At 40.2% G+C, this 17,996-nt stretch overlaps 2 protein-coding genes across 3 annotated transcripts; both read right to left on the bottom strand.

The window, feature by feature from the left end:
• Window positions 1-293: 293 nt before the first annotated feature.
• On the bottom strand, window positions 294-1,750 carry ins (preproinsulin). 2 transcript variants are annotated; one of them, XM_082549703.1, is made up of 3 exons: window positions 1,313-1,353; window positions 1,045-1,239; window positions 294-739 (listed from the first exon to the last, which is right to left on the bottom strand). In XM_082549703.1, the coding sequence occupies exons 2-3, from the start codon at window positions 1,226-1,228 to the stop codon at window positions 582-584; spliced, it is 342 nt and encodes a 113-aa protein (XP_082405829.1). In that variant the 5' UTR covers window positions 1,229-1,239; window positions 1,313-1,353; the 3' UTR covers window positions 294-581. The 2 variants fall into 2 exon arrangements, with proteins under 2 accessions (XP_082405829.1, XP_082405828.1); XM_082549702.1 differs by having other exon boundaries at window positions 1,045-1,750.
• Window positions 1,751-13,657: 11,907 nt separating this feature from the next.
• On the bottom strand, window positions 13,658-15,331 carry LOC309715286 (uncharacterized protein). The gene is made up of 5 exons (XM_082548288.1): window positions 14,983-15,331; window positions 14,718-14,789; window positions 14,514-14,585; window positions 13,979-14,110; window positions 13,658-13,704 (listed from the first exon to the last, which is right to left on the bottom strand). The coding sequence occupies exons 1-5, from the start codon at window positions 15,158-15,160 to the stop codon at window positions 13,670-13,672; spliced, it is 489 nt and encodes a 162-aa protein (XP_082404414.1). The 5' UTR covers window positions 15,161-15,331; the 3' UTR covers window positions 13,658-13,669.
• Window positions 15,332-17,996: the final 2,665 nt, after the last annotated feature.

Here is a 17,996-nt window from a genome sequence, read left to right as displayed (position 1 = left end):
TAAAATTAAAACTGCTTAAAATTCTTCTGATTTTGTTTTTTTATTGGCAACATTTAGGAAATAATACTGGTATATGGGAATTCTAAATAGAGCATTGTAGTTTGCATCCCCACTGTATAATCATGAGGACCTGAATAAAAAACACTGACACTGAGCTGCTGAAATAAAGATGACAAGGGATTGTTGGAAAAAGGACATCATGTCCAAGTGCATGATGTGTTTATATCCTGTTCAGAGAAGTGACACTATAAGCTAAACACAAATATTTGAAAAGTGAAAGCTCAGCAGTTTGTGCTGGATAGCAGCAGGTACCTAACATGCTTGAGTTTTCAATGTAATCAATTAACTGGATTCATCACAACAAAAGAACACACTTTTTTGCCTCACGTCGTCACATTTTGCATTTTTATTTTCTTGGAAAATTAATTTTATCCATTTCTCAGCACTTCATTTGACAGCAGTTGGTTTTCAGAGAGAGGACAGCTGTGGCTCTCCTCTGAAGCAGGGGGGGAGGTGGGGTTGGGACTCAGACCTGATTAGCCGAGCCTGGTTCGACTAAACAAAGTCCAGCAGAGCAGTGTTCAGTTGCAGTAGTTCTGCAGGTCAAAGATGGTACAGGGTTTGTGGCAGCATTCCTCCACAATGCCTCGCTTCACCATCATTTCCATCTGGTCTTTGAAGGTCACTTCATTCTCGCCACCTTGCACCACAGCGCCACCTGCCTTTGGAGGGAGGAAACCTGATGGGATGAAGAGCAGGTGAATGTTCAGATCTAAAATTATGGGAATTTATATTAAATAATACATTTTAAACATATTAGAACATAAATTACTAATTCTAACACAAAGTGTTACAAAATCAGCGCCATTATATGATGCAGGTGTTGAGACAAATGACAATAGATGTAAATTAATCATGTAGGGTCCATAAAGATATGGAAAATTACAGTTTCCAACATGAAAGCTGATTTAAAGTGAACTGAGAGAAAGAAAAGCTGCCCTCAAATTCTTGTCTAGTGTTTCTGTTCATGGTTGGCGGTCTCACCAAGCAGAGGGTCCACATCTCTCCTGGGGTTGTAGAAGAAGCCTCTGTCCCCACAGACCAGATACAGGGCGTCCACCAGGTGAGAGCCGCACAGGTGCTGTGGCCCACCGACGGCCTGGGAGCCCGGCCACGAAACCATCATTAAGACGAGCAGGGAGAAGGTCTGGAGCCAGAGCGCTGCCATGCTGGAAAGAGCTGAACACAAAAGCACATTCACGTTAGCATCACAGTCACTGTCCTCACAGCCAAACCTACAGCCAGCACTCACCTGCACAGGCAGAGAGGAGGAGGTAACTCTGAGATGTAGGGCAGGAGCAGCTGTGTGAGGCAGAACCAAGAGCCTTCTCGCCATTTATACTCCACCAGCACCACCTGGACACACCCCCTGCTATTTCACCCACATTGTGGGGACTTGTGTATGATTACGGATTATGGGGACTCTGCAAACCATTAATATGATTTATTAAACCTGAGGTGAAAGATTTGGTTTCAGGAAATGAACAGCCCTGTGAAGAGATGGCGTGTGTGTGTGTATGTGTGTGTGCGTGCGTGCGTGCGTGTGTGTGTGCGTGCGTGCGTGCGTGCGCGCGTGCGTGCGTGCGTGTGTGTGTGTGTGTACAAACATATGCGCTGCCATCAGCACATATTAAGTGACAGTGTGTTTCTGATTGACTGGTTACAGCACTTAGTAAAACAAACTAAAGCTAATGAGCCGACATGATCTGATCAGCTATTAACCTTCTGCTCCATCTGCTCAGCTTGTTAGTTTAAAGCAGATAACAGTCGTAGAAATCATTTTTATTTAGGTTTTTTACAAGATGTGTTCACATCATGCAGCATCTCCTATCCTCCATCACATCTGACGTTAACAGGCATGAAAACTGAAAATAAGTCCAAGCTGTCTTTATGTCAAAGAGCTGATATTTCTGATCAAATGTGAGGACTGAACGTTTGTAAAAAGAAATCAGGATGTGCAGCAGAGCTCAGAGTGAAGTGAAACATGTCAGCAGATTTAAAAGTATTTCAAACTCAGTCGTATAACTGTGAAGAAGTTTAATTACACATTTAACCCCTAACAGAGCTTAATATCAGGAAAAAAGCAATTTCAATAGTAAGTCTCAGTTTTTTGTTCAAAAAATAAAAAAACTTTGCTAAAAAGTCCTGTAGTTATAAAACTGAAATTTTTGTTAATTACAAAGAAAATTTGAGATTTCTTTATTTTTAATGTGGACAAATGGTATAAAACTACCTTTCTATAGCATATTATAGCAGTTTGTTTTATTACTTAATAGCGGCCGAGTTCTTTATCAGCTGGAAAAACTGTAAAACTCATGAATATGAAGTTAAAACTCGTGCCCTCCATCACATTGTTCAAAGTCATTCACTGAGGTGGCTTAGAGACTTTGGTGGGCCAATTCTGGCCCCCATGCCTTATGTTTGACAACCCTGAACTACGCAGACAGCATGAAACACAAAGACAAAAGCTTGACTGTCCTGATGTTCCAAATATTTTATTGTAGTTATGGGTCTGAGATGACTTCAGCTTTTCAGTGAGAAAGAGCCAGAGCCTCATCAAACCATCTGCCATGCAAAGAGTGCTTAATGGGTGTCAGAGGTGTGCTGACAGAGCTCTTGTTCCAGCTTGTTAGTCACTTAAAGAAGAAGCTCAACTGACCAAGAAAGAGCGTTACCATGACGAGCTGTCCGTGACGAAGGAGGACGCGTGTTTCGGACAACTTCTCAAAGTGTTTTTCATCTGCATCTACAAATGAACCAGAAACCAGAGCCGCTGTCACCCCACAACCAAACCATAAAAACATTTTCTGCACAATGGATGGAAATTCACTCCATTAAACACTAAATACTACAGCTCAACTTTTATCATTTCTGCTCTTGATTTTCTTTTTCTAATTTTCTTTTAATTCATATTTTGCATTCATTAGAGATACAAGGAATCGGTGTCAAGAAGATGCATTATATTTATGATAAAGTGCAGTTTTAGCTGATATATGTCAGATGATTATTGTAGACCTGTTTCATTATTTTCTATTGTAATGTTTTCTGTAGTAGATTGTGATAGATTAAACAAAAATAACAATGGCGTCATGTGTAAAATGTAAATCAAATAAGAATTTTTGGACTGTTTCTTATACATTTTTATCACTGAAACCAGGAAAAATATTTAACATTTCTTTCAAAACTGGTGTTTTTGTCAGGGTTCCTGGGTGGTTCACCCAGTGTTTTCAGTTTTGTTCATGTTCAGTTTATTTTGTCACTTGTTCTCATTTCCTGTTTTGCTGTTCCAGTTACTTCCATGTGTCTTTACTCAGATTAAGTTCAGCTGTTCACTCGCCGGTTTCTAATTACTCATCACCCAGCCTGTACTTAAACCCTCAGTTTCGCTCAGTCCAGCGTCTTGTCATTGATGTTGTCTGCTCCGCATGTGTGAGCTCGGTTCAGCCAGCTTAAGTTCTGCTCGTCCCCTCATTATAATAAACTCCAACTCTCACCATGAGTCCTGCGTTTGGCTCATCTCTTCCTCTCATCCACACACATCCCTGACAGTTTTTAGTTTAATTAAGCGTACAATTTCCCTTTATAAACTGAAACCTGGTATCCTATAGTCAAGAAACATATCCAATAATGATTTCTTATATTAATTTAACATTTCTAAAAGTGAGACTCAAGAGAAATACAAATCGAAAATGCAAGGTGGTTTATTTTGTTCATAGTGAAAGGTAAGGAATCTCGGAGAAATTAGGCATATTTAATTGTAATAAAATATTGATTTTTTTAATCACTGTTGTGCTTTTTTAATGTAAACTCCTCATGTTTTGCATTCAGCAAAACATACAAATTACCAAATATATCACATGGACCACATTTTTTTAAATTAAATATTATATTTAAAGTGAATATGAGTTTAATATGTTGTCTTTGATATAGTGAAACAAAGACAACATATTAAATGTTTTTAGAAACATATTCTATTTTATTTTGATTGTGGTAACTTCATAAAAATGGCGACAAAAGACTGATGAATTTATAATACTAAATAAAAGTATTATACAGTACTGGAACATCTCATAGCTAACATGGCGGGGTGTCATAATCAGCTGAGGAGGGCTTCCCTCCCCCCTTCAGTGCTGTGGGGGCGGGGCAAATGTATCTGAAAGTTTAGGAACAACATGCGCTGCAGGGAACGTCTTGATTCTGCTCTAAATGAAACATTTTTCAGTATTTTACATGTCGTCTTTTTCTGCAGTACTCTGTAAATGATTTGACATAGATCTTTTTTTCACTTTGTTTCAGTTTTGTTGGAAATATAATTGTGTTAAAGCATCTTCATGGTGTTTTTTTTTGTTTGGTTTTTTTGTTACAGCTATAAACTGTAGATTTCAGATTCTAATTTCAGATAAAGCTCCATTGTTGTGTGTCTGACAGATGATTTTAATATTACTTCTGTGGTCAGTGATTTGATAAGATAAGACTTTATTGATCCCACTGTGGGGAAACGTGTGTTACAGTCTCGGTCGTTGTGTCCTTGGACAAGACACTTCACCCGTTGCCTACTGGTGGTGGTCAGAGGGCCCGGTGGCGCCAGTGTCCGGCAGCCTCGCCTCTGTCAGTGCGCCCCAGGGTGGCTGTGGCTACAATGTAGCTGCCATCATCAGTGTGTGAATGTGTGTGTGGATGGGTGAATGACTGGATGTGTAAAGTGCTTTCGGGTCATAGGGACTAAGTACAGCGCTATACAAATACAGGCCATTTCCCATTTACCTCAGCTCAGGTAGAGATAGCAGAAGGAAAATACAAAAAATACAAAACAAATAAGATAATACACTACATACAATGGCAGCAAACGCAGAATGTGATTATGGATACAAGGTTGTGGAAATATGCAAGAAATAAATGTAACTATTCTACCATCACTATTACTAAGTAAGTCATAGATATCTATAAGTATGTATGAGTATAGACACTGGTCCAGTATGGTTGCACATCTGAATATGTTTATGATATGTGCACTAAAAATAACACAATTTTTCCACTCCACATGTTGGCGTTATTATTACCTGGTTTCAGTGTGTTGATTATGTGCCCAAAGAGGGGCTGTTTACACCAAGCTTTCAGCTACACAAGTAAAAACTGATAACTGACCACATGATGGTGCCATTGTCCCATCGTACTGTAAGTACAGAGTATGGCTGTGAACTGGAAAAAGATGGAGAGAAAAGAGATATTTTAAAGTGCCTAATGTGAATCAACTGGAAAGTAGAAGCTGAAGAGAATGGAGAAAGTAAGTAAAGTGTCAGGAATGACATTGTAAAAGAAAACCAGAACAGGAGACTGACATCAATAAAGAGCTGAGAGCTCTGCTTAAAAGTCTCTGCAATACTAATTCCACACATAACACATTACTTTCAGGCTCTTCCATTTACAGATCACTACTGTGTCTTAAGATTTTATTTGAATTTGGATTTAAAAGGAGTGTTTTAGTTACAGTGGGGCAAAAAAGTATTTAGTCAGCCACCGATTGTGCAAGTTCCCCCACCTAAAATGATGACAGAGGTCAGTAATTTGCACCAGAGGTACACTTCAACTGTGAGAGACAGAATGTGAAAAAAAAATCCATGAATCCACATGGTAGGATTTGTAAAGAATTTATTGGTAAATCAGGGTGGAAAATAAGTATTTGGTCAATAACAAAAATACAACTCAATACTTTGTAACATAACCTTTGTTGGCAATAACAGAGGTCAAACGTTTACTATAGGTCTTTACCAGGTTTGCACACACAGTAGCTGGTATTTTGGCCCATTCCTCCATGCAGATCTTCTCGAGAGCAGTGATGTTTTGGGGCTGTCGCCGAGCAACACGGACTTTCAACTCCCGCCACAGATTTTCTATGGGGTTGAGGTCTGGAGACTGGCTAGGCCACTCCAGGACTTTCAAATGCTTCTTACGGAGCCACTCCTTTGTTGCCCGGGCGGTGTGTTTTGGATCATTGTCATGTTGGAAGACCCAGCCTCGTTTCATCTTCAAAGTTCTCACTGATGGAAGGAGGTTTTGGCTCAAAATCTCACGATACATGGCCCCATTCATTCTGTCCTTAACACGGATCAGTCGTCCTGTCCCCTTGGCAGAAAAACAGCCCCATAGCATGATGTTTCCACCCCCATGCTTCACAGTAGGTATGGTGTTCTTGGGATGCAACTCAGTATTCTTCTTCCTCCAAACACGACGAGTTGAGTTTATACCAAAAAGTTCTACTTTGGTTTCATCTGACCACATGACATTCTCCCAATCCTCTGCTGTATCATCCATGTGCTCTCTGGCAAACTTCAGACGGGCCTGGACATGCACTGGCTTCAGCAGCGGAACACGTCTGGCACTGCGGGATTTGATTCCCTGCCGTTGTAGTGTGTTACTGATGGTGACCTTTGTTACTTTGGTCCCAGCTCTCTGCAGGTCATTCACCAGGTCCCCCCGTGTGGTTCTGGGATCTTTGCTCACCGTTCTCATGATCATTTTGACCCCACGGGATGAGATCTTGCGTGGAGCCCCAGATGGAGGGAGATTATCAGTGGTCTTGTATGTCTTCCATTTTCTGATGATTGCTCCCACAGTTGATTTTTTCACACCAAGCTGCTTGCCTATTGTAGATTCACTCTTCCCAGTCTGGTGCAGGTCTACAATACTTTTCCTGGTGTCCTTCGAAAGCTCTTTGGTCTTGGCCATGGCGGAGTTTGGAGTCTGACTGTTTGAGGCTGTGGACAGGTGTCTTTTATACAGATGATGAGTTCAAACAGGTGCCATTCATACAGGTAACGAGTGGGGGACAGAAAAGCTTCTTACAGAAGACGTTACAGGTCTGTGAGAGCCAGAGATTTTCCTTGTTTGAGGTGACCAAATACTTATTTTCCACCCTAATTTACGAATAAATTCTTTACAAATCCTACCATGTGGATTCATGGATTTTTTTTTCACATTCTGTCTCTCACAGTTGAAGTGTACCTCTGGTGCAAATTACTGACCTCTGTCATCAGTTTAAGTGGGGGAACTTGCACAATCGGTGGCTGACTAAATACTTTTTTGCCCCACTGTATTTTAAGTGAACCAAACAATTTCTAGAAATGCCTAGAAAATTCCTACATGACAAGTTTTTATTAATCATTCATAAAAGATGAACTAACTCGATCTTATACTGTAAAACTGATAATTATCAGCAGGAGAAAAAAGCTGTCTATTGTTTGTTTACTTTTCCTGCACAGATTTGATTCATATTTTTTCTCTTGTTGATCCATGTACATGGACATATGTAATATTAACATTTGAATGGATTCATGTTTTTATAACTAAAGAAAACTATATTTTTATACCTGAATATAAGTGATTTTTCCATTGTATATAAGAGGTAGCTGATACTTTATTATTCATCTTTAAAATTAGTCATTAGTCGTTGTTATTAATGTTCATGTGATATGATCTGAATGGATTGTTTGCCAGCAAAGTAATCAAACACGATCATTGTGGTGATACAGATCTGGGTTTAATGATACATGACATTCAAACATATTTTCAAAGAAACCATTCTCTACTTGATCAGGACGAACAAGAAAAGTAGATGTATTAAAGACATTCTTGTAGTGGGGCGATGGTGCAAAACACCCCCACTGTGGTTGCTGTGGTTGTATAAAACCATATGTTTGGGAAACCTGCAGTCAATATTTAAACATGTGAGTTGGAGCAGGAAAATGTCTAAAATATTTTTTATTAGATTAACTTTGGAAAGAGAAACTAACTCAAACCCATTTTTATTACTATTATCACATGTATGTAATCCAGATATAGATGCAAATATAAAAACATTTCAACATTGTATGTCAGCAGTTTTAGAAACACACACACACACACACACACACACACACACACACACACACACACACACACACAAAACCTTGAACCAATCCAATCTGTTTTACTTCTGAAGTGTGAGCTCCAAACAGGACGTTATAGAGCTGTCCCACTGGTCACATGGTGAAAAGTAGGTGACCACTGAAGGTGGTGTGATGTCCTTGACTATCACGTACCCTTGCATTAGCAGAGAGACGTAAAAAAACATGATCTCCAGCTTCTAGAAGCAGTGAGGCTCCATTAGAGGAAGTCCAAATATGGGATGGTTGAAGTTCAAGTATAATAAAAATTCGCTCTCCATTCTTGAACAACTCAACCCGAGTCATAATGTCTGCATATCCATATGCATGGCACTCAAAGTGGTAGACTCCTCTCACTGGTGCAGTGAAAATACCTGTGGGACATTTGTTTTTGTCATGTTAAATCAGCTGTTAGAACATCTGGAACATCAGCCTGACATCAACATAGCTGAGAAGTGACATTCAGTGTTATTACCTGTGTGTGGGTTGTAGGCATTTCCAATGTTTGTGAAAACCTGTTTAAATATCAGAGTAGTATCTGTGTTAAAGGGTCCAATGTCTAGAGTGCCTCTATCCAACAAAGAAGTCGAGAAAGCCACCTGTTTATCTGAGAGAGAGAAATGTCATTATTTCACAGTTTGTTTTTTTTGTTTTTTTGTTTTTTAACTTTATGCTTTGTAATTAAACGTGTCACAAACATCCACAGTTACCTTTTCATAGAAAAGATCAGACTCATGATGACTTGCACACATTACCTTGTAACTGTTGCTTCAACTGGTCAATCTCAGTTGTCTGCCTGTCCAGCTTTGTTGAATGATCTAAAAGTGTAAAAAATAATTTTATGAGTTTCACTTCACTGCACAGCTAATTTTAGAGCATTGTCCATAACATAAAAGAAAGTATGCTGATTAGTTCAGGGTTTTTTCTTTCTATCTGGACATTTTCGTAGTGACATTGGCACTTTTATAAGACAACAGTGAATATAGAAAAATGAAAGCATATGGAAGGTTTCCTGTTACTTCTCTCACTACCTGACATGATACTGTACCTTGATTTTCTTTCTGTAGGATCATGATCTGTGCTTTCTGCACAGCCAGTGAGACTGCCATCTCTCTGAGCACAGCGTGGATGTCCTGTTGACAGGGTTGTTGGTTTGAAATCTGCTGGTCAACAATTTCATTATCTGCCTCAGTCGGATTTGTGGAAACGGAGCAGACCAGAAGCAGCAGCGAGAAAAACACCATGATCTCCATTCTGTCAGTGAAAACTCAACAGTATCTGTGTCATCTGCAAACCTGACTGACTTTTATATTACACAGTTATGGTTATGTAGTAATGATTTCATTGGTTTCAGAGATTCTTTGATAACTGAAGGCATAAGTAATCTTAGTGAATGAATCATTAATCATTATGACTTTCAGTCAGAAGGACACAAACGCGTGACTATCAGTGATTGTCTGCTGACAGTAAATTGTGTCAGGACATGTGCTGGTTTAGTTCATAGCAAATAAGAGCAGTTTAAATGACTCTCATGAAGTTTTCTACTAATTCAAAAAGGTAATTAGTCTGGAAACACAGATGTAATGGAGTAATTACCTTTTCCATGTGTGAATCCTGCCGACCTTTGTTTAGAACTTTCACATCCTTCAATGTTGCTGACTCTGTACATTTTGCAGTTATTAATTTAATTATTAATCAGAGATCCACATTAATAATTTAGTATATTTTTGATGCTTTGCTGGTGTATTGTTTGTTTGCAGCTGAATGATGCAATTCTGAGTTTTCACAGTTTTCAAATAGAGATTCCCAATACCAACAAAAACAGGAGTTTAAGCAACAGTGGAATCATTTCTCTGGAGCTGTTTTTCACTGAGGGGTGCTGTTAAGAACTGAGTTTTGTAAAAATGTTTCGGAGCCACATTTGAATCCGTTTCAGGTCTCCTGCTGAGTTACTTCATAAAAACACACTTTGAAACATGATTATAAATTTTCTTTAACCAAATTGAAAAGAATGAGAGAAAACAGTTCACATTTTCAGTCACTACATTTGTTTTGGTACCAGTGCAGACAAAGTTTGCTCTACTTTCCTGAACACCACAACACTCGTACCATGTGAAGATTATCCACGTGCACCCTCACACCACCTGAGCTTTATATTGCACAGTAAAAAGAGGCATGGAGGAAATACGTGTCTCTGATTTTAATGATGCAAAGTACAGCTGATAATGGTGTGAAATCTTTGCTTTGACTGTAAATGCTTAATGTGTCAGTAGTAGATGCACTTATCATTATTAGACTTTATAAATATGGTTTTCATAACAGTCGGTGTACAGCTACTGTTGTAGCCTGTTTGCGTGTGTTGTGTGTTTTTGTATTGAACAAGTGGATTTAATAAGTGTTGAGGTAAACCTGATGATCTTGAACTGTTATAGGATGCCTCAAATTGTTCTTTATGTAAAAGCTGGATGACAATGAGTTAGATGTAATTTGTTGTCTGGAATTGTTGTTTTGCTGATATTGCAATAAAAGTTCAGGAGAGAAGACTCAGAGGTGTTGCTGCTGTGATGCTGAAACCTGCTGTAGGATTGGCTTTCCTGCTTAGTTTGAAGTTCTTATTAATGCAAGTCGGATCCCATAGCATAGGATCAGACTCAACCCTATGCTATGGGATCCCTATGGCTGTAGCTCAGGAGGTAGAGCAGCTCATCTGCTGGTTTTTGTATTTAGTCAAAAAAGTATTTAGTCAGCCACCGATTGTGCAAGTTCTTGCACAATCGGTGGCTGACTAAATACTTTTTTGCCCCACTGTATTTAATCGGACATTTGAGATGAGATTGAGTGGGAGCAGTTTTAAAGGGTTAAATGCAAAACTGAGGAAACGAGCAAAAATGGGAAATGAGCAGCGTCTGGATTTCAATGATTTTGGAGACAAAGCAAAGCTAAGCACAGAATTTTGTAAAAAGAAGAGCTGGTTGAAATGATACCAATGTGGAGGACAAATAAATGCATAAAAATAAACGTTTTTATCAGCACACTGAAAAAAATGCTTCCTAACACACAAACCATTCATAATTCCTAAATTAGGATCAAATAGAAGGATCCAAATGAAGAATCATTTGGAGGCCGTAACAGCTGACTCTTGTAAAGGAGCCCAGCCAAAAGATCTGAATCTCTGAAACGATCCAGACCTTCCCTCATGAATGTTGAGGATACTGGCTCTCCTGGTGAAAAATCTGACTTAAAAATATTAACTGGAAGGCTGAAAAGCAACTCCTCAAATTTTCTTTCTAACAACCAGACTCTGAAACAGATGATACACCTCACACTCACCCCTGCTCACAGAAACCCACAATAAATAATACACCTTAATCAAATGTAAACAGGCTCAACCAAATTATATTAGTACTAGTTATAGTAAAAGTCTGCCCTATGCGCGTGTATGAATGGAATGAAAACAAAGTCCTTGTGACTGAACCTTCCAGGTTGAAGGTTTAATGGATCCAGACGGAGAGGATGGCTGTTTAATGGACCATTTTACCAACATGGTTATCTCACTGCTTTCTGTGCACGTTTTAAACTGTTGGAACATGTTTGAAATAAAGATATTGAAGTTTTTATCTTGATGTGCTGATCAGCATGTTGTGCAGCTCTGAGGGTGTTGGATTTTTGCCCAAGGCTAATTGTGCCGTTTAGATCCAAAGTCCAGTTTTGTGTCCAGAAAACACGTGCATGATATTTGTTTGTGACGGGGTGACAAGAACTGTTTCCTCATACTTCTTGAGCTTTGTCAGACTGACTGATTCACTGCTCTCTTCACAGAGCAAATGTTTGGGGTTTTCCCACTTGTGCAATTAACCAAAGTACAACCTGATAACACTTTTTACTTTGAGGAGAATTTGGAAAGACATCTTTGTCCTCACCTCACCTGCTGTAAGTGCTTGTTACCATAACAAGACAAATACTAGCATGTTCAGATCTGGCTTCACTTGTTCTTGTCACACACTACATTAAGACACTGTCAGCAAAATAATACAGACCCTGAAACGGTCTAAATTAAACATTATATCAGAGTTCTGTGGTCCCTTTGTGAAACGAGCTACATGGCTGTCTGCTTTAATGACGCTGTGATCCACCTCCTACATCGATCCCTCGCTCATCTTGAAAGTGCTTTCAGTGCTATCATGCACACAATGCTGAGAGATAACCTGGAGTATACAGGTGTGAGTGGATCATGGAAGGATCCAGAACTGTGTGTCTGACAGGGTCGTCTGCAGTACAGGCGCCCAATGGGGAAAAGTCCTGGCTCCATTTATATTTACCATACACACCACAGACTTCTACAACGCTGCGCTGCAGTACAGTACGCTGCGCTGCAGTACAGTACACTGCTTAATGCAAAAGTTCTCTGTTGACTCAGCAATCGTTGGCCTTATCACTGACGGGATTACAGGGACTACAGAGGACTGACCAAGGATTGTTTAACAAACAAAAAAAGGTTTTAAATAGTCCATGTCCTGAGGAAACATCTGCACCCAGAAACAAAGATCTCTGTTTACATTACTTTGATCTGAGTATAATATCTGTACTTAGGATGTGTTACATCACCGTTTTGTGGTGATGTCCATATCTGAAACAAATACAAACAGGAAAACTCCACAGATGTCTTTCAATTATTCTTTAATAAATACAAACAGAGTGTCAAAGGGCAGAACTCATTAATTAAGCGGACCCAAACACAGCCGCTCGAGGCTGGTAACGGGTTTAACAGAAAAACAAGCAGTTTATTGAGGCCAGGAAAAAACATTCAAAAAAAGGGCAAAAGAGGAGACAGATGAAAATAAACTAAGATCAAAACACAAAGAACGTGGAAAAAACTTCAGACCAGGAACACGGGGAGACAATCAGACGACCTGACAATGAACACTTGGGAACACACCTGAGACGAATATACCTAACCACACAGGAAGCAAAACTAAACACAATGCACACAGGACGTGACACTTTCAAAGTAAAACAGGAAACACTGAGATCCAGACTAATTCACACAACTTGACATAGGAGCTGGGCTTGGGAGACAATGGGAGTAGTTTTCCAGGAGAGGGGAATGTGGAAACAGTTAACGGAGATGATACAGAGAGAGAGGGAGAGGGGCACATGACGGGCTTGGGAGAACACACATGAAAGCACAACACAGACGGAGGAGCCACGGAATGAAGCACAAGCATGGGAACATGTAAACAGGATAGAGACACAACTACACGACACAGGGACAAGAACACACGGGCCGGGAGTATAATCAACTTAGCAGGAAAAAACATGACTATAAACTAAATGATAGACAAGAAAAAGATTACAAAGAAACCAGAACAAAACATCATAAACTCAGAATGGAGTTCGAATGACCCAGAACCATGACACAAACAAAAAAAGAAAAAAAAATTATTATTTTGGTAGAAATATGACTGCAAACTGTTACACTGTATCATCGCCTTTATCTAAAAATGCGAATGGTTTAAAAACAGAAGACAGGTGGTTTACATTTACCATCAATGACATGAATGCACTTAACACATAATTCTCAAACAGCTGAGCAAAAACAACATGAGGAAGTGCTTCGGTCTCACATGGTGAAAATCAGATGACCGCTGAAGGTGGAAAGATGATTTTGATTGTCGTAGATTTTCGCGTTAGTAGCGAGATGCAAAAGCACCTGATCTCCAACCTGCAGCAGCAGAGAGGCTCCATTAGAGGTGGTTACATAATGGGACGGCTGGACTTCATATGCTGTGAATATACGCTCTCCATTTTTAAACAACAGAGCATATACAGCATGTGAAGCATCTCCATGTGCACCTATGTGCCACTCAAAGTGGTAGTCCCACAGGTAAAATACCTGTGGGACATTTGTTTTTGTTAAAGGGAAAATCAGCTGTTAGAACATCTGGAACATCAGCCTGACATCAACATAGCTGAGAAGTGACATTCAGTGTTATTACCTGTGTGTTTGTTGTAGGCATTTCCAATGTTTGTGACAACATGTTTGAAGACCAGAGTACTCTGAGTGTTAAAGGGTCCAGTATATCCTTCACCTTGATCCAGCAGAGAGGCTGAGAAAGCCACCTGTGTGACTGAGAGAGAGAGAAATGTCATTATTATTCACAACTTGCAGTAAAATAACAATTTACAGTTTTTATTGTCATAGAATCAAAAAAGAAAAACATTAGCTGTTTTCTGTGTTTATGGGAAATGATTGTTGTGCTGACCAAATATCTGAAAAGACCTTTGCATTCATTTGAGCTGTAACCAAATGTGTCACACGTACATGACCACCCACCACTTGTCTCATTGTGAGCCATTAAGAGGCATTAAAGGAAGATCTTCATGTCGACACGAAGCCAGTTTGTTTATTTAGCAGATATGAAGGCACTTAAAACATGAAACAATCTGCTAAATAAATCAATTGAAGACTTCACAGTCAGTGTGTCTTGTAAATGTTTACATTAACAGTCAGAGTCATGGTGATTTCAGTACCTTTCAGCTCCTGCTTTAACTCGACAACCTCAGACTTGTGAGTCTCCAGCTCTTCCAGCTTTGGTGCATGATCTGAATAAAATGAGTAAAGGAAAAAGTTTATCATTTTCTCTAGACACAACATTAATATTTGTGTAATATTAACCAGCTGAGAGTCGTTGGTGTTGCTTGGAGCTGGTGTGTTTGCCTGTGTGGGATGATTACCTTGCAGCTGCTGCTTCAGCTTATCAATCTCAGTCTTTTGACTCTCTGCTTCTTTCAGTTTTGCAACAAGTTCTGAAAAACAAATTATAAACAACTTTACATTTAAGTTTAGTGGCCCGTGATGTAGTGATTCACCTTAGAAACACAAAGATTCTGTGTCCCAGGAGGAGATGCAAATATTTTGGATGTTGTGTCAGGAAGACCATCCGTGGAGCTACATGCTGTGATACTGGTACTTCTGTAATTCCCAAAGGTAATATTTTACCTTTGTTATGTTCTTTTAAGGTTCTGATCTCCACTTTCTGTTCGGTCAGTGAGGCGGTCATCTCTCTCAGCACAGCATGGATGTCCTGTGGACAGGGTGGCTGGAGTGGAGTCTCAGGCTGATCTGCTGAAATAGAGTAGACCAGAAGCAACGGCAGGAAAAACATGATGATCTCCATTCTGTCGCTGGATAACTGCTGTGCAACTGTACTGTCTCCAAAGTGAAGCTTTTTATAACATAAATGAGGAGGTTACTGCACCACCTCTCAAACACACACCCACACTGCCCCCAACACATCCTGTGTAAAAGCTGCTTGTGTCAGTAAAACACAGGTATGTAAGTAACTGTGAGTCTCATTCTGTTCATGCTACACTGAGCGGTGGTCTCCTCCACGTCCCCTCAGCCTCCACCTCACACACTGCAGAGCCACAGGACCACACCTCCTACAGGCGGTGAATTATTATTATTATTTTTTTTTTCTGCCTGTCCCATTTGGTTCTTTAGCCGTCAGAATTGTTGTCTGAAGACCAAGAAGGAGACCCAATGGATTTACTTTGCCAAATGGATCATCGTGGCATTGCCGTATCGGTCCATTTGATCGACCTTCGTTTTTATTATTTATTTTATTTTATTTTCAGATGTTACAGACGGGACAGACATGAGTGAGGGATAGGAAAGGGAGAGAGAAAGAGGAAGGAAAAGAAAAACAGAAGGGGAGAGGGACAGTGAGAAAGGAAAAAAAAATCTCCTGGATCACCTGTTGAGAGAAGAAGAATAGAAAACAAGCAAAAAAAACCAAAGCAACATACTAAACACAACACCATCGCATTAATCTAGCTAAGTGTAAACAGCAGTAAATACTAAATATTCAATGTTGTCGTGCAGCACGCAGGACAGACAGCGCACAATGTGCTTTGAAGTAGCAGCCAAGAAAGGTGTAATTTAAGTCTACGAGCAGTGAACACCCGCGTGCACACCTGTGTGGATCAGCACGCTTGTATTCAAATGGTTTCCACATGTAATGGTCTGCAAGAGGATGTAGCGAGCCATAGCCCCGCCCCCAGGGTATGAAGCAGGCATGGAGGAGATCCAGGCCCCAGACATCCAGAGGCTCCCAGAGCACGAGAGCCCAAGGAGGACCACCGGAGGGGCATCCGTGCCACCCTCATGGGAAGGGCTGAGTATCCCCAGACGAGGCGTCACCCAGTAGCCACCGAGCAGAAGCTAGAGGGGGCTGCACCGGCGTGCTCGCCAGCTCTGCCAGCAGCCAGCTGTGCCAGAGTGAACCGAGCCGCAGGCCCAGAGGCCGGAGGCCCGAGGGCCCCCCGCACCCCGGAAGAGGCCTGACCGAGCAACAGGCGCCAGGCCCCGCCAGGTAGCCACCGGGAGTGAGCTGGTACATACCTGAGCGCCCAGCCCCGGACACCAAGAACCACCAATGCACCGACCCCTGAGGGCATCAGTCACCGGCAGGGAGTGTGGTGAGGGGAGATAGGCCTCCACACTTTGGAGGGCCTGGGAGTTCCCAGAGAACGTGGCGGTGAATTATTAAAGAAGCAGACTTTGACTGGGAATTCTGGGGGGCAGAGGTCCCCCCCCTTCAAAATGGTCAGATACAGATACTGAACTGAAAACAACAGCTTGTGAGAAGTCCTCCAGAAGACGTGGAGAACTGTTTCTCAAAATGATTTTCTAACATTTAAAGATAGTCTGGCTTGGAAGCAAATTATAGAGAAATAAGAGGCTAAACTGGTAGAAAGTCATTTCATGGAAATCATTTATATTCTTCTTGTTTACATTAAACTTCCAAAGACAGCACATGCACTGACCCATTTTACTGCCGACTGACAATCGTTCACAGTAACTTGTTTTCCTTGTAGCCTTTTAAATGGTACTCATAAACATTACAATAGCCAGTGATTTATAAGGCATAGTAATGTCCTCAGTTATCTTAGGAAAGGTGGCTACGTCATCTTTGTACTGTGTAATATAAAAGTCAGTCAGGTTTGCAGATGACACAGATACGGTTGAGTTTTCACTGACAGAATGGAGATCATGGTGTTTTTCTTGCTGTTGCTTCTGGTCTGCTCTGTTTCCACAAATCAGACAGAGGCAGATAATGAAATTGTTGACCAGCAGATTTCAAACCAACAACCCTGTCAACAGGACATCCATGCTGTGCTCAGAGAGATGGCAGTCTCACTGGCTGAACAGAAGATTGAGATCAGGACATTAAAACAAGATAATCAAGGTACAGTAGTGTGTGTTTCCTATGACCAACGTTTGTGTCACAGTGTCATTTCATAAATATTCACAATGACAAAAATGACATAATGATGGATTGGATTTATATAGCGCTTTTCAAGGCAATCTTCAAACAAAGATCTAAATAAAGTTGTTTTTTAGAGCATGTAACAAAACTAGAGAGGCAGATGACTGAGTTGGAGAGGCAGAAGGCTGAGATTGAACATCTGAAGCAGCAATCAAAAGGTAATGTAATCAATTAAGTTATGATTGTTTCAGTGAACTTATGAATGCCCACATCATAAATATTTTCCAGTTGTTAAAGAGGAACAACCCCTAAATATCTCAGTGTAATCCTTTGACCCGAATGTAACTATCTTAGTCTGCTGTTTGCTGCTTTTAAACACAATCGTATAGTTGGTGATCAAATCCATAGTTTTATTATCTGAAATGCTTTTTTGCCCCACTGTACAACCTCAGCAACTCTCAAATAATAAAGCTAAAACAAATAAGCTGATAGACCTTAAAACAGGAAAAAATAAAAGCCTAAAAGAAGCAGAACATGAATCCAGGTCACTAACGTGGGGGGTGTAACTGGAAGAATATTTAGCATTTATGATATTATAAAGGTCACCACACATTGGATTATTGTATGTCTTATCACTTTGTGGAGCTTATAGGTTTCTTTTAAAGTACAACATCATATTTAGTATCCAACACTTAATCTAATTAAATTTAGCTGGTGAATAGGCACCAACCATGACATGACT

The sequence above is a fragment of the Aulonocara stuartgranti genome (genome assembly GCF_965226115.1).
Source record: "Aulonocara stuartgranti genome assembly, chromosome: 10".
Lineage (NCBI taxonomy): Eukaryota > Metazoa > Chordata > Actinopteri > Cichliformes > Cichlidae > Aulonocara > Aulonocara stuartgranti.
The sequence above is the reverse complement of the archived record's forward strand: the minus strand, read 5'-3'. Positions and strand labels throughout refer to the sequence as shown.